The 14200-nt window shown below is 55.6% G+C and overlaps 1 protein-coding gene across 1 annotated transcript; it reads right to left on the bottom strand.

Moving 5' to 3' along the window:
* Positions 1-3740: 3740 nt before the first annotated feature.
* TNFRSF18 (TNF receptor superfamily member 18) lies at positions 3741-11982 on the bottom strand. Its single transcript, XM_064171863.1, has 6 exons — positions 11763-11982; positions 9680-9814; positions 8113-8200; positions 7592-7680; positions 5579-5719; positions 3741-4226 (listed from the first exon to the last, which is right to left on the bottom strand). Exons 1-6 carry the CDS (start codon positions 11929-11931, stop codon positions 4084-4086), a joined length of 765 nt encoding a protein of 254 aa, XP_064027933.1. The 5' UTR covers positions 11932-11982; the 3' UTR covers positions 3741-4083.
* Positions 11983-14200: the final 2218 nt, after the last annotated feature.

Below are 14200 nucleotides of genomic sequence, written 5' to 3'. Positions count from 1 at the left end.
TTCTCTCTGCCCCTGGCTGCTGAGAGCACTTAAAATGGGAGAGACACTCAGCAGTGGGCTAAATGAGCATCAGGATAGGCTCCACACTGCATTTCCTTCCTCCTGGTTGATTTGAAGGACCCAAACCCTTCTCCAAGGCACTTCTGAAGGTTTGCCTGCCAGAGCAAAGGCTGAAAGTTCCAGCAGGAGCTTTCCCTTTCCTCACCGAGAGGTTTTCCCCAGGCCAAATCAGTGTAACTGAGGTGCCCTCTGTTGGCATCTACAAAGCAGGTTGTGAGCAGCTCTTTCAGATCACTGGAGAAGAAAAGACAAAGAGAGGGAGGGAGAGAGGCAGCAGAGAGAGGGAGGGAGGGAGAAAGGCAGCAGAGAGAGGGAGGGAGGGAGAAAGGCAGCAGAGAGAGGGAGGGAGAGAGAAAGACAGCAGAGAGAGGGAGGGAGAGAGAAAGACAGCAGAGAGAGGGAGGGAGAGAGAAAGACAGCAGAGAGAGGGAGGGAGAGAGGCAGCAGAGAGAGGGAGGGAGAAAGACAGCAGAGAGAAGCATTTTACTGCCCTCACTTAGCAGTCGTCGAAACACTCCTTGAATAAATGCAAGGAGGTGAAAATTGTTGCTGGGTTTTACACCCAGAATTAAAATGCCAAAGTGGAGGCCAAAATCTGCCTCAGGCACTCAGGCTCCATTCCATGGCCACTGGCAGGCAAAGTCACTGCTGATTTTGGGGGAACAATTAAATAGAGAAAGGAAAAACCGAGGCTGGTCCTGACTGATGCAATCCAGAATCAGCCCAGACCTTGAGCTAGGGAGGAAAGGAGAGGAGCTGCAAGGGCTCAGACTTACCCCGCGGGGATGCCCCAGGCTGGCTCATCACTTCAGAGGTGTCCCTCCAGCTCCCTCATCAGATCTTTTCTCACCTCGTTAGGTTAAAACTCTTTGGTTTCTCCTTTGGTGGAGGTGGCAGCCAAGCAGCAGGGGACCAGGGCTCCATCTCAGCAGGAAAGGCTGACACCTGGGGGGGGGCCAGGGAGACAGGGAGCAAGAGAAAGAGGTTTCAAAGCGACAGGAGATGCTCTCGCAGCTCAGACACTGCAGAAGCTAAGCCAAGAGGAATTTAAACGAGCAGCAAGTGGAGGAGCACATACTTGTGACCTTCCTCTCCCCTGCTCACCCTGGCTGACCCTCAGCTCTTCACCATGAGGGTTCTGAGACTCAGGCACAGGTTACCCAGGGAGGTGGTGGAAGCCTCATTGCTGGAGGTGTTTAAGGCCAGGCTGGATGTGGCTCTGAGCAACCTGATCTAGTGTGAGGTGTCCTTGCCCATGGCAGGGGGGTTGGAACTGGATGGTAATAGAATCGAGCAGGCTGGAAGAGAGCTCCAAGCTCAGCCAGCCCAGCCTAGCACCCAGCCCTGCCCAACCAACCAGACCATGGCACTAAGTGCCCCAGCCAGGCTTGGCTGCAACACCTCCAGCCACAGCCACTCCACCACCTCCCTGGGCAGCCCATTCCAATGCCAATCACTCTCTCTGACAACAACTTCCTAACAACATCCAGCCTAGACCTGCCCTGGCACAGCTTGAGGCTGTGTCCCCTTCTTCTGGTGCTGGCTGCCTGGCAGCAGAGCCCAACCCCACCTGGCTACAGCCTCCCTGCAGGCAGCTGCAGACAGCAATGAGCTGTGCCCTGAGCCTCCTCTGCTGCAGGCTGCACCCCCCCAGCTCCCTCAGCCTCTCCTCACAGGGCTGTGCTCCAGGCCCCTCCCCAGCCTTGCTGCCCTTCTCTCAACACCTTCCAGCACCTCAGCATCTCTCTTCAATTCAGGAGCCCAGAACTGGACACAGCACAGTTGTGATTTTGGGGGTCCAAGGGGCATTTTTAGGGATTCCACAGGGCACTCAAAGGGGTAGGGACTGGATGAGCTTGCCTTGGGGTATTCCCAGGTGGGATTTTGGGGGATCAAAGGAAGGGAGAAAAGAAGGGGGAAGGAAGGGAGAAAAGAAGGGGGAAGGAAGGGAGAAAAGAAGGGGGAAGGAAGGGAGAAAAGAAGGGGGAAGGAAGGGAGAAAAGAAGGGGGAAGGAAGGGAGAAAAGAAGGGGGAAGGAAGGGAGAAAAGAAGGGGGAAGGAAGGGAGAAAAGAAGGGGGAAGGAAGGGAGAAAAGAAGGGGGAAGGAAGGGAGAAAAGAAGGGGGAAGGAAGGGAGAAAAGAAGGGGGAAGGAAGGGAGAAAAGAAGGGGGAAGGAAGGGAGAAAAGAAGGGGGAAGGAAGGGAGAAAAGAAGGGGGAAGGAAGGGAGAAAAGAAGGGGGAAGGAAGGGAGAAAAGAAGGGGGAAGGAAGAGAGAAGAAGAAGGGGGAAGGAAGAGAGAAAAGAAGGGGGAAGGAAGAGAGAAAAGAAGGGGGAAGGAAGAGAGAAGAAGAAGGGGGAAGGAAGAGAGAAAAGAAGGGGGAAGGAAGGGAGAAGAAGAAGGGGGAAGGAAGAGAGAAGAAGAAGGGGGAAGGAAGAGCTGCTCTGTGCCTGGGAAGGATACAGCAGAGTGGCTGCATGGGGGCGATGTGCAGAGCACTCTGGGCAGGGAGCTGCCTTCAAGGCTGCCTTGCTCCTGTTCAAACTCACCCCTCTGGCCACTTAACTACCATTGGGCACTCAAAGAAAGAGGAGAAGTCCCTCAGCAGGGGCTGGATTCTTTCTGCATGGAAACTTCAGTGCTGTCTTGCCAGCTCAGCCTTCTGAGCCGGTGGCTTGCAGCTCCTTCGACACAGAGAGCAGCTCCTGCACTGGCATTCTCCAGGGCTCAAATGAGTCACACTTTGGGTTTTTCCCCTCTGCTTTGGAGCTTTAAGAAGCCAGGAACTGGGTTGCTTTTCCCATCAAAGTCAGGTGGTTAGGTAAGCAGGAAGTGTGGGACTGCTCTTCAAGGTAAGCATCTAGAAACCCAAAAGGCCACCCAGCAGATTTCCAGTGATGAATCTGGCTCTGCTGCTGGGGTTTCAGTTTGAACTGGCAGCAGTGGTGGCTCTGCAACCCCCACAGTGCCCTGTGCACCTCACCAAGGGGTTGCTGCAGGCTGCTGGAGGCACAGACTTCCACCAGACACTCACAATCTCCCGTTCCTCAAGGGAGATTTATTCAGTTCTTAATTCATTGGAATTCTTCTTTTGCCCAGGAAGGTTGCTGAGTCCATGGCTCTGGGCAGGAGGCAGCTCCCTGGTCCCAAGACAGGAGCTCCACCATGGTTGCAAAACAGGAGCTGCTCCTTGATCCTGGGTGGGAGCTGCTCCCTGGCCCCAGCCAGGAGCAATCAGCTGCCACTGCTCTATAGCCTGGCAGGCAGACCCCCCCCCCCCCCACACTCCCTCCCCCCACTTCAACATCATCAGACAGGCAGAACTCCCTCCCCCAGCACATCACGGGGCAAAGAGGGCAGCTTGGCAGGAGGGCAGAGCACTGCCTGCTTGGAGAAGAGCAGGAGATGCAGCTGCTAGGGACAGAGCCTTGCTCCCTTCAAATGAGCAGCAGGACACATCTGGGGAATATGGATAGCTTGTGAGAGCTGTGAGAGCCCTCCAGGCACTGCTGTAGCCCTCTGAGAGCCCTCCAGGCACTGCTGGGAGAGCCCTGAGGAAGCTGTGAGAGCCCTCCAGGCACTGCTGTAGCCCTGTGGAATCTGTGAGAGCCTTTAGCCCTGAGAGAGCTCTCCAGGCACTGCTGTAGCCCTGAAGGGATGGACAGAGGGACAGTGCCCCCCACTGCAAACACATCAATCTGTTGGAGCTCCACAGAGACACACAGAAGATGCACAAGGAGGGTCCCCCAGCCCCGAAGATGAAAAGAACATCCCAAAATAAGCCCTCCCCCAAAGCCAGGGACCTTGCAGCAGCACAGCTGCACCGAATGCCAGCCTGGCTTAGCAGCTTCCCTATCTCTAAGTGCTAGGCTTGGTGAACAGAAGCAAAGCAAAGCTCCTCCCAAGCCCACTCCTTATTCCTAGGTATCCAAGCATGCTTCAGACCCCCAGCTCCTCCCTCCTGGTTGCTTGGCAAGCTGAGCCCAGCTGCCCCCCACTCCCAGCAGAGAGCCAGAGAGCTGTTCTCATGGGAGGTGGAAAGGGCAAGGCTTTTCCTCTGGGCTTTTCTCTCCATGTTCTTCTTCTGGAAACTGGCAGCTGGAAGTTTCCTCTCTGTGGTGTGAGGGTTGTGGAGGTACCAGGTGCCAGGGGAAGTGATGCTCCAGATCTGCAAGGAGAACAAGCAAAAGAGGCCTTCATACATGTCAGGTAGCTGCCCAGCGTGGTGGGACCTCTGGAGCTCACCCAACCCAAGCCCCCTGCTCACAGCAGGGGCACCCACAGCAGCTTGCCCAGGATCACAGCTCTAAGGGGGTTTGGAATCTCTCCACAGAAGGAGACTTTCCTCAGCCTGCTTTCCTCACAGGGAAGTTTCCCCTTCTGTGGAGGTGGAACCTGTTGGGTTCCAGTTTGAGTCCTGCCCCTGGGCACCACTGAGAAGAGTCCAGCCCCATCCTCTTGCCCTCCACCTTTCAGCTCTTGCTGAGCATGGGTCAAGTTCCCTCTCAGGCTGCTCTCTGCTCTTTACCCACACAACCTCTCACTAAAATGCCAAAGCTCAGTGAAACTAAGCCCCCCCCAGCCACAGAGCAAAACCATCTTGACTCATGCAGTGCTACAGGCTGGGGGCAGAGTGGCTGAGAGCAGCCAGGCAGAGAGGGAGCTGGAGGTGCTGGCAGAGAGGAGCTGCAGAGGAGGCAGCAGTGCCCAGGTGGGCAGCAGAGCCAATGGCATCCTGGGCTGGCTCAGGAGCAGTGTGGGCAGCAGGACAAGGGAGGTTCTTCTGCCCCTGTGCTCAGCACTGCACAGGACACCCCTGCAGTGCTGTGTCCAGTTCTGGGCTCCTCCATTGCAGAGAGATGCTGAGGTGCTGGAAGGTGTTTGGAGAAGGGCAGCAAGGCTGGGGAGGGGCCTGGAGCACAGCCCTGTGAGGAGAGGCTGAGGGAGCTGAGGGTGTGCAGCCTGCAGAACCACAGAATCAAGCAGGTTGGAAGAGAGCTCCAAGCTCAGCCAGCCCAGCCTAGCACCCAGCCCTGGCCAAGCACCCAGACCATGGCACTAAGTGCCCCAGCCAGGCTGTTCTTGAACACCTGGAAGAGGAGGCTCAGGGCAGAGCTCATTGCTGTCTACAGCTACCTGAAGGGAGGCTGTAGCCAGGTGGGGTTGGGCTCTGCTGCCAGGCAGCCAGGGACAGAACAAGCTTAAAGCTTCACCACAGCAGGTTCAAGCTGGATGTCTGAAAGAAGTTCTCCACAGAAAGAGATTGGCATTGCAATGGGCTGCCCAGGGAGGTGGTGGAGTCCCCATCCCTGGAGGTGTTCAAGAGCAGACTGGACAAGACATTTAGTGCCATGGGTTAATTAAAAGGGTTAAGTTGATAGGTTGCTCTGGATGATCCTAGAGATCATTTCCAACCTGGTTAGTTCTGTGGTTCCACCTGATTTATCCTGACTCTGGCTCAATGGATGCATTTGCCCACCAGTGAGAAGCTGCCCACAAGCCCCCAAGAGGTTCACTTACTCTCTGCTGTGGAGTATTTCTCTTTATTCAGCGACCAGATGCAGAAATGCAAGAGGAAGGTCAGCAGGATGAGGACAAACAGAGCCACAGCAGTGAGGATGGCCAGGATGGTGGTGTAGAGAGAGAGAGCTTTCACAGGAGCTGCAATCAAACAGAGTGAAGAATGAGTTAGGAAAATCCCCTGCTTGGGCTCTGGCTGAAGGCAAGGCAGAGGCTGGAAGGCAAGGCAGAGGCTGGAAGGCAAGGCAGAGCCTCAAGGCAAGGCAGAGCCTCACTCATCTCCTTCTGTGGAAAAGGATTTTCTAAGGCAAAACAAAACCAAAGAGCAGTGCAGGCAGCAGCAGAACTGAGATGCTCCAACAGGGCATGGCCTGTGGTGAGAAGCATTCATCCAATCATCTCCTCCTCCTCCAAGCTTTCTCTTGCAGCTCTCACTTCTTTCTGCCCTGTTTCTCCTGGGCAGGGGTAGGTCGTTTCCCTGATTAGCAGAGAAACTAAATGTAGTAATCCAGTCCCACCCCCTGCACTCAGCAGGGACATCCTCCACTAGGGCTGCCCAGAGCCTTGTGCAGCCTCACCTTCAATATCTACAGGGATGAGGGCTCAGCTACCTCCCTGAGCAACTTGTTGCAGTGTTCCAGCATCCTCATGGTGCTTGTTCCTCACATCCAATCTACATCTGCTCTGCTCTCATCCCAAAGCACTGCCCCTCACCCTGTCCCTGCAGGCCTTTGCTAACAGTCTCTCTGCAGCCTTATTGTAGCCCCTTCAGGTCCTGGCAGGATGCTCTAAGGTCTCCCTGGAGCCTTCTCTTCTCCAGGCTGAACCCCCCCAGCTCCCTCAGCTTGCCCTAGTAGCAGAGGAGCTCCAGCCCCTCTGGACCTGCTCCATCAGGTCCATGTCCTCCCTCTGTGTTAAGTGCCATAGGCAGGGACACCTCTCACCAGCCCAGGTTGCTCAGTTCCTCATCCAACATGGCCTTGGACACCTCCAGGGAGGAGACATTCCCAGCCTCCCTGGAACACCTGTGCCAGTGTCTCTCCACCCTCACTGCAAAGAGCATCTTAGAATCATAGAACCAAGCAGGTTGGAAGAGAGCTCCAAGCTCAGCCAGCCCAACCTAGCACCCAGCCCTGGCCAATCAACCAGACCATGGCACTAAGTGCCCCAGCCAGGCTTGGCTTCAACACCTCCAGAGATGGTGACTCCTCCATCTCTTCTTCCTAAGCCCCAGCCTCAACCTGCCCTCCTCAAGCTTCAATCCATTCCCTCTCATCCTATCACTCCAAGCCCTTATCAAAATTCCCTCTCCAGATCTCCTGTAGCCCCTCCTCAACCTTCAACCTTTGAGGCACTTAGTGCCATGGTCTGGTTGGTTGGGCAGGGCTGGGTGCTAGGTTGGGCTGGCTGAGCTTGGAGCTCTCTTCCAACCTGCTTGAGTCTATGATTCAATCCAGTCCCTCTCATCTTATCACTCCAAGCCCTTATCAAAAGTCCAAGCCGAGCTCTCCTGCAGCTCCTTCAGGTCCTGGCAGGCAGCTCTAAGGTCTCCCTGGAGCCTTCTCTTCTGCAGGCTGAACACTCCCAGCTCCCTCAGCTTCTTCTCACAGCAGGGCTGCTCCAGCCCCTCTGATCACTTTCATCACCCTCCTCTGTACCCCCTCCACCACCTCCATGCCCTTCCTGTGCTGAGGGCTCCAACACCCCAGGCAAGGTCTCACCAGAGCAGAGCAAAGCAGAAACAGCAAGAGCAGCACAACGAACAGTGGCAATTCCCCCACGAGTGTGTTCTGCTCAAGGACAACTGCTGAGCTGTTCTCTGCCTTTTAGGGTTGGGGGTTTTTTTGCTGATTCTTTGCCCATCTCAACACTGCAAACAACAAACCAGCAAACCACCAGAGGCATCTGTTTGCAAAGCACATTTCCAGGGCAGCGGCGGGCGCCGGCTGCTAACTAAGCACCTGCTCAAGGAGGGGCAGAGCAAAGCCACAGGCTCAGAGAAGCAGAGGGTACCTCGTTGCAGATCTTCAGTAGGTAGGCCACATACTGCATTGTGGGTGCTGTTGCCTGCCCTGATGGTTAGAAACCCAAAGCTTTCACAGCTAGAAGGAGAAGAGACACATTTAGGATGTCCCTGCCGCTTTCCCTTGATCCCTCTCCAGCCTTCCTCTTGGCTCCTCAGCTTCCATCCCACCACTCCTTTCTCTTTTATCCCTAGCAGCACAGGTCAGGTTTGGGCCCAGCAGGACAAGACTGCATCACAACTCTCTTCTGTCCACCATTTCTCAGTCTCTATCCAATGATGGATGCTTGGAATCATTCTGCAGCAGCTCGAGCTGCGCTTGGAAGCAAACCACAAAGCAGTTTGCCCGCAGCCCTGCTTTGGCACTAAGCATTCAGAGAGCCAAAAGGGAGGGAAATTCCTACTGCTGGGTTTGAATCCTTCCTCTTTTAGTCTCGTTGGTGGTCCTGTCTTGGGTTTCTTTTCTGAGATGGGTCTGAAGCATTTCAGAGCTGCCTCGTTCAATACATACTCGGTCCAGTTGCGGCACCAACTGTACTTGACGTTGGAGTAGGTCCCCCACTCGCAGGGTTTACACTGGAATGTGAAGTCCACAAAGCCTGCAAGAAAGGAGAGCATGAATCATGAGTGTGCAGTGTCCTCACTGAAAGGTGGGAGAGGTGGGGGGGGGGACAAAAGGGTAGAGCAGAAGCCATTGCCTCTGCGTTCAGCCTGCAGTACACGAGGAGCTCTCTGCGACTCCAAAGAGCTCATTGCAGCTGCTGCCAGGATTGGTGCCAGGGCTGATCTTACAGCCCATGGGTCAGGCTGTTCTGTCCATAGCATCCTCTGCTCAGTGGAGAAGGAGGACATTCTAGATAGAGAGAAAATAAGCTGTGTGGCAGGGGGGGTGGATGGAGATGATCTTTAAGGTCCATTCCAACTCAACCCATTCCAGACAGAAAATGAGCTGTGTGGCAGGGGAGATTGGATGGAGATGATCTTTAAGGTCCCTTCCAACCCATCCTATATAGACAGAAAATGAGCTGTGTGGCAGGGGGGGTGGATGGAGATGATCTTTAAGGTCCCTTCCAACCCATCCTATATAGACAGAAAATGAGCTGTGTGGCAGGGGAGATTGGATGGAGATGATCTTTAAGGTCCATTCCAACCCATTCTATACAGACAGAAAATGAGCTGTGTGGCAGGGGGGGTTGGATGGAGATGATCTTTAAGGTCCCTTCCAACCCAACCCATTCTATACAGACAGAAAATGAGCTGTGTGGCAGGGGGGGTTGGATGGAGATGATCTTTAAGGTCCCTTCCAACCCAACCCATTCTATACAGACAGAAAATGAGCTGTGTGGCAGGGGGGGTTGGATGGAGATGATCTTTAAGGTCCCTTCCAACCCAACCCATTCTGTGACTTGATGACTCTTGAGAAGAGTGCAGAACACACTAGAGGAAAGCTGTGGCAGAGCTAATCAGGCTTCAGTGAGTGTGAGTGGGGCTGAGGAAGTGTCAGATGCTGTAGGCAGGACATTTCCTAGGCACACTCATCTCTCTGCAAGGCTCTGCCTCTCCTTTGTTCTTTGACCTTTCTGTCCCCGTCTGTGGTGGGGAAAAGAATCTGTTCAAGGTTGCTTCTGCACCAGAACTGCTCTCTGCAGTGCAGAAGGAGGCTGCATGGTGAGGGGTTTCCACTCTGCACACATGAAAGCAGCCACAGGCTGCAGGAGCAGACACAAAGCCCTGGGGTGCAGTGCAAATGGAAGGGAGAGAGGGGAAGCAGCAAAGTGCCTGCAGGTGAGGCTGAGATGGGAGTCTGCAGCCTGCCTTGGTGTGAGGCAGGAGGTGGTGCAATTGACACCCAGGGGATGACTGCAGGCAGCAAGCCTGTGCCCAGGCAGGGGCTTGCTGCCTAAATCCCAGGCTGCTGTTCTAGTGGGAGCTGTCCCTGCCTATGGGTTGGTACTGGCTGAGCTTTGAGGTCCTTAAGTGCCACATCCCCCCTGCAGGGCATGAGAAGTGAGGCACCCTGCTGCCAGCCAGCCCCAGCAACTGCCCTCTGCCATTTAGCTGTGTGCCCCTTTACTCACCCAGCCTGACCAGCTCCTCTCCCTCCATGCACTCAGGCAGTTTCTGGCAGCTGCTGCAGGCGGTGTCAGCACAGCTGTACCCCCGGGGGCATTTGCAGTCCTGGTCCTCGATGTCTGGACATGGCCTGCTGTTTGCTGCCAAGGATGAAAGAAGTCAGAGTTGTCTTTGCCACAGAGGTAAGAAATTCACTTCAGCCTCAGCCTTACTGCTGCCAGAGGGGAGCCAGAAGCAGAGAGTTCAGGAAGGGGTTGCCCAGGGAGGAAGCTTCACCCTACAGGTAACAGCCCTGAGAGTCTTTGGCAAGGGAACCTTCTGCTGCAGAAAGCAAACACCCAGAGCCTCACTTGAAAACAGGCTGAGGAAAATCTCCTTGCTGTAAGGTGAAGAGGAGAAGGGCAGGAGGCAGACAAGTGCCTCAGGGCAGCACCCAGACTGCTGAAGGCTGCTGAGAGTCACAAGCAGGACCAGGGAGAGGATTCTGCCCCTCTGCCCTTCCCTGTTCAGACCCCACCTGCAGCACTGCCTCCAGCTCTGCTGTCCCCAGCATAAGGAGGACCTGCAGCTGCTGGAGCAAGTCCAGAGGAGAGCACAAAGATGATCAGAGGGCTGCAGAACCTCCCCTGGGAGAGTTTGGGTTATTGAGCCTAGAGAGGAGAAAGCTCCAGGGAGACCTCAGAGCTGCATTTCAGTATCTGCAGGGGAGCTGCAGGCAGGCTGGGCAGGGACTGTCCAGAAGGGCCTGTGGGGACAGGGTGAGGGGCAGTGGTTTGGGACTGCAGCTCAGCCAGAAAGCTGTAGAACCTTAAAGAAAGAGACAAAGCCACTGCCTGCTCTAGTAGTGTGCTCAAAAGCCCACAGTGAAGAGTCACAACCCAAACACTGCCTGTTTCCTGAGGTGGGTGATGGAATGTACCCCACCAGGGAGCTGCCCACATCTTCCTCTGCCCACTGGCTTCCTCTCCCTGCCTTCCAAAACACGATGAAGTCACGCAGCAAAAAGGGAACCGCTTGGGGATGCCTCTCTCTGTCTGTAAGCAGTGGGGGAAGGGCCAGGACACTACCATAGGGGCTAGGCAAGACCTCCAGGCTCCCTGTTTTGGGGCAAAGAGACAAGGAATGTGCATGTAGGTCAAGGAAACAGCTGCACCATCCCTGCTGCTCAGCTCTGGCTGCCGTTATGGACAGCACTAAATTAGGAAGAGGAGGGTGAGTGCCCCTGAGGCCATGGAAGAGGCCAGCAGAGTCACCTCCTCTGACCTTCAGCCCAAGAGGCATAGCAATGTCACTCAGTAAGTCTTGCAGCTAGCCTGAGCCACCCCTGCTGCCTCCATCTGACTTGGAATTGGATGGAGGGAACCAGGCAGGATGTTTCCTGTCTTCAGGACCTCAAATTGCAGAGGACATCCTCACACTGAGCATCACCAACACTGTGCCCCCTCTAAAGTCTGACCAGCACAGAGCAGCTTTGAAGCCACCTCTGAACAGAGCAAGGGCTCAAACCCAGCGTTCAGTCAGCAAGACTAACCCACAGAGGGTTCAGCTTTCCCCTTCCCTCTGCACTGTAGCAAGCACAAGCAGGTAATAAATCTGAAACCTGAGGCCAAGATGCAGCTAAGGCACACTGCAAATGCCAGTCCAGGCTGCAGCTAAGGCACACTGCAGCTGCCAGTCCAGGCTGCAGCTAAGGCACACTGCAGATGCCAGTCCAAGCTGCAGCTAAGACACACTGCAGCTGCCAGCCCAGGCTGAGCTAAGGCACACTGCAGATGCCAGTCCAGGCTGCAGCTAAGACACACTGCAGCTGCCAGCCCAGGCTGAGCTAAGGCACACTGCAGATGCCAGTCCAGGCTAAGCTAAGCCAAAGCCACACTGCAGCTGCCAGTCCAGGCTGCAGCTAAGGCACACTGCAGACTGAAGGGGCAGGAGGGAAGCCCTTGCCAGTTTGGTTTGCATCTACTCAGGAGCCACTGGCACAGAGACACTGACACACAGCCAGACACTCTGCTGTTCCTCTCCACTTCTCTGCCCTGGCTGCCACAGAAGAACCCTGCCGAACGCAGAGCAGCCACATCCTGCCCTTACCTGTGCCCGAGCTGCACTGGGGGCAGCATTTCTCTTGGTCCTTGCTGATGGCTCTCAGCTCCCCATGCTGGCACGGCGCTGCCGCAGCTCTCTGCGCCCACTGCCACAGCACCAGCAGCAGGCAAGCTCGAAGCTTGAAGTGAGCGACTTGGGTGCCCTGCTCAGCCATGCCTGCAGCCGGTAGGAGCCCAAAGCACAGCAGGGTGGGCTCGGCCCAGGGCTTCCCTGCGCAGGAGCTCTTCCGTCTGGCCCCGCGGGGCAGGCGCTGCGCTTTTTGTGCTGCGCTTTTTGCGCTGCGCTTTTTGCGCTGCGCTCTGCCGCTCGCCCCCGGGGCGGGGCACAGGCTCGGGGCTGGCTGCGAAGCCTGGGGAAAAGGAACAGAAAAGGAAAAGAATGCGTTAAAAAAAGAGGCAAAGGGGAAAGAAGAGGGAAAAAAGGAGGGGGAAGTAGGTAGAGAGGGGGAAAAAAAAGGAGGAAAAAACAGGAGGTGGGGGGAAAGAGGGGGAGAAAAAAAGAGGGAAATATAGGCGGAGATGGGGAAAAAGAGGGGGGAAAATGAGGACAAATAGGCAGAAGGGGGGAAAAAAACAGAGAGAGGGGGAAAAAAGAGTTAAAATAGGCAGAGGGGGAGAAAAAAGAGGAAAAAACAGGCAGAGGGGAAAAAAGAGGGGGGAAAGGAAGGGGAAATAGGTAGAGGAGGCAAAAAAGGAGGAAAAAACAGGAGGTGGGGAAGATGGGGAGAAAAAAAGAGGAAAATACAGGCAGAGGTGGGGGAAATGAGGGAAAAACGAGGAAAAATAGGCAGAAGGGGGGAAAAAGGAGGAAAAAACAGAGAGTGGGGGAAAAGAGGGGAAAAATGAGTTAAAAATAGGCAGAGGGGGAGAAAAAAAAAAGGAAAATACGGGGGGGGGGGGGGGAAGGAGGAAAAAAAAACAGGCAGAGGGGTTGGAAGGTGTTTGGAGAAGGGCAGCAAGGCTGGGGAGGGGCCTGGAGCACAGCCCTGTGAGGAGAGGCTGAGGGAGCTGGGGGTGTGCAGCCTGCAGCAGAGGAGGCTCAGGGCAGAGCTCATTGCTGTCTGCAGCTGCCTGCAGGGAGGCTGTAGCCAGGTGGGGTTGGGCTCTGCTGCCAGGCAGCCAGGGCCAGAACAAGGGGACACAGCCTCAAGTTGTGCCAGGGCAGGTTGAGGCTGGATGTTGTTAGGAAGTTGTTGTCAGAGAGAGTGATTGGCATTGGAATGGGCTGCCCAGGGAGGTGGTGGAGTCCCCATCCCTGCAGGTGTCTTAGAGGAGGCTGCATGAGGCACTGAGTGCCATGGGGCAGTGGATCAGCAGGGTAGGTGCTAGGTTGGACTCAGTCATTTTCCATCCTGGTCAGTTCTGTGATTCTGGTCTGGTTTTGCTCCCAGCACTCTCTGCACCTCCTGACAGAACAGAAGTCCTTTCCAGCCATCACCTCCTCACCTTCTGTTTTGTGCAGCAGCAGCCACAGGATCAACTCCACTGATAGCTCAGAAATTAGGAATCACAGAATCACAAACTGCTTTGGGTTGGAAGGGAGCTGCTAAGGTCACTTAGTCCAACCCCACTGCAGTCAGCAGGGTCGTTCCCAACTAGATGAGGATGCTCAGGGCCCCATCAAGCCTGACCTTGAAGCTATCCAGGGATGGGACCTCCACCACCTCCCTGTGCAACCTGAAATGACAAGGACAAGATTGTTGTGTTCCTTTCAGCTCTGATGACCTTTAGCCCAGCCTTGAGATTTGCATTGCCCAGGAAAGGCTTCTCCAGGGGTTTCCCAGATCTCAGGGAGCTGCAGTGCCTGTCTGTTGCCTGCCCTCTTTTGGCACACACCAAGAACTGTTGCCCTGCAAAACTGCCACAGCTAAAGCTGGGGGCACAGGACTCAACCAAGGTGGCAGAAGCTGAAGCTGGGGGCATGGGAGCCAGCCGAGGTGGCAGAAGCTGAAGCTGGGGGCACAGGAGCCAGCCAAGGTGGCAGAAGCTGAAGCTGGGGGCAGAGGAGCCAGCCAAGGTGGCAGAAGCTGAAGCTGGGGGCACAGGAGCCAGCCAAGGTGGCAGAAGCTGAAGCTGGGGGCACAGGAGCCAGCCAAGGTGGCAGAAGCTGAAGCTGGGGGCAGAGGAGCCAGCCAAGGTGGCAGAAGCTGAAGCTGGGGGCAGAGGAGCCAGCCAAGGTGGCAGAAGCTGAAGCTGGGGGCACAGGAGCCAGCCAAGGTGGCAGAAGCTGAAGCTGGGGGCACAGGAGCCAGCCAAGGTGGCAGAAGCTGAAGCTGGGGGCACAGGAGCCAGCCAAGGTGGCAGAAGCTGAAGCTGGGGGCACGGGAGCCAGCCAAGGTGGCAGAAGCTGAAGCTGGGGGCATGGGAGCCAGCCGAGGTGGCAGAAGCTGAAGCTGGGGGCAGAGGAGCCAGCCGAGGTGGCAG

The sequence above is a fragment of the Pogoniulus pusillus genome, chromosome 36, assembly GCF_015220805.1.
Source record: "Pogoniulus pusillus isolate bPogPus1 chromosome 36, bPogPus1.pri, whole genome shotgun sequence".
Lineage (NCBI taxonomy): Eukaryota > Metazoa > Chordata > Aves > Piciformes > Lybiidae > Pogoniulus > Pogoniulus pusillus.
This window is presented reverse-complemented; position numbering and strand designations above follow the sequence as displayed.

Bases quoted from the DNA above. Each gene is read 5' to 3' on its own strand.
- TNFRSF18 (XM_064171863.1), bottom strand. From the start codon at position 11,931: ATGGCTGAGCAGGGCACCCAAGTCGCTCACTTCAAGCTTCGAGCTTGC. The intron at 8,201-9,679 runs GTGAGTAAAGGG...CCTTTCTTGCAG, and splicing joins AGAGGAGCTGGTCAGGCTGG to GCTTTGTGGACTTCACATTC. The intron at 7,681-8,112 runs GTATGTATTGAA...TTCTCCTTCTAG, and splicing joins TGGTGCCGCAACTGGACCGA to CTGTGAAAGCTTTGGGTTTC.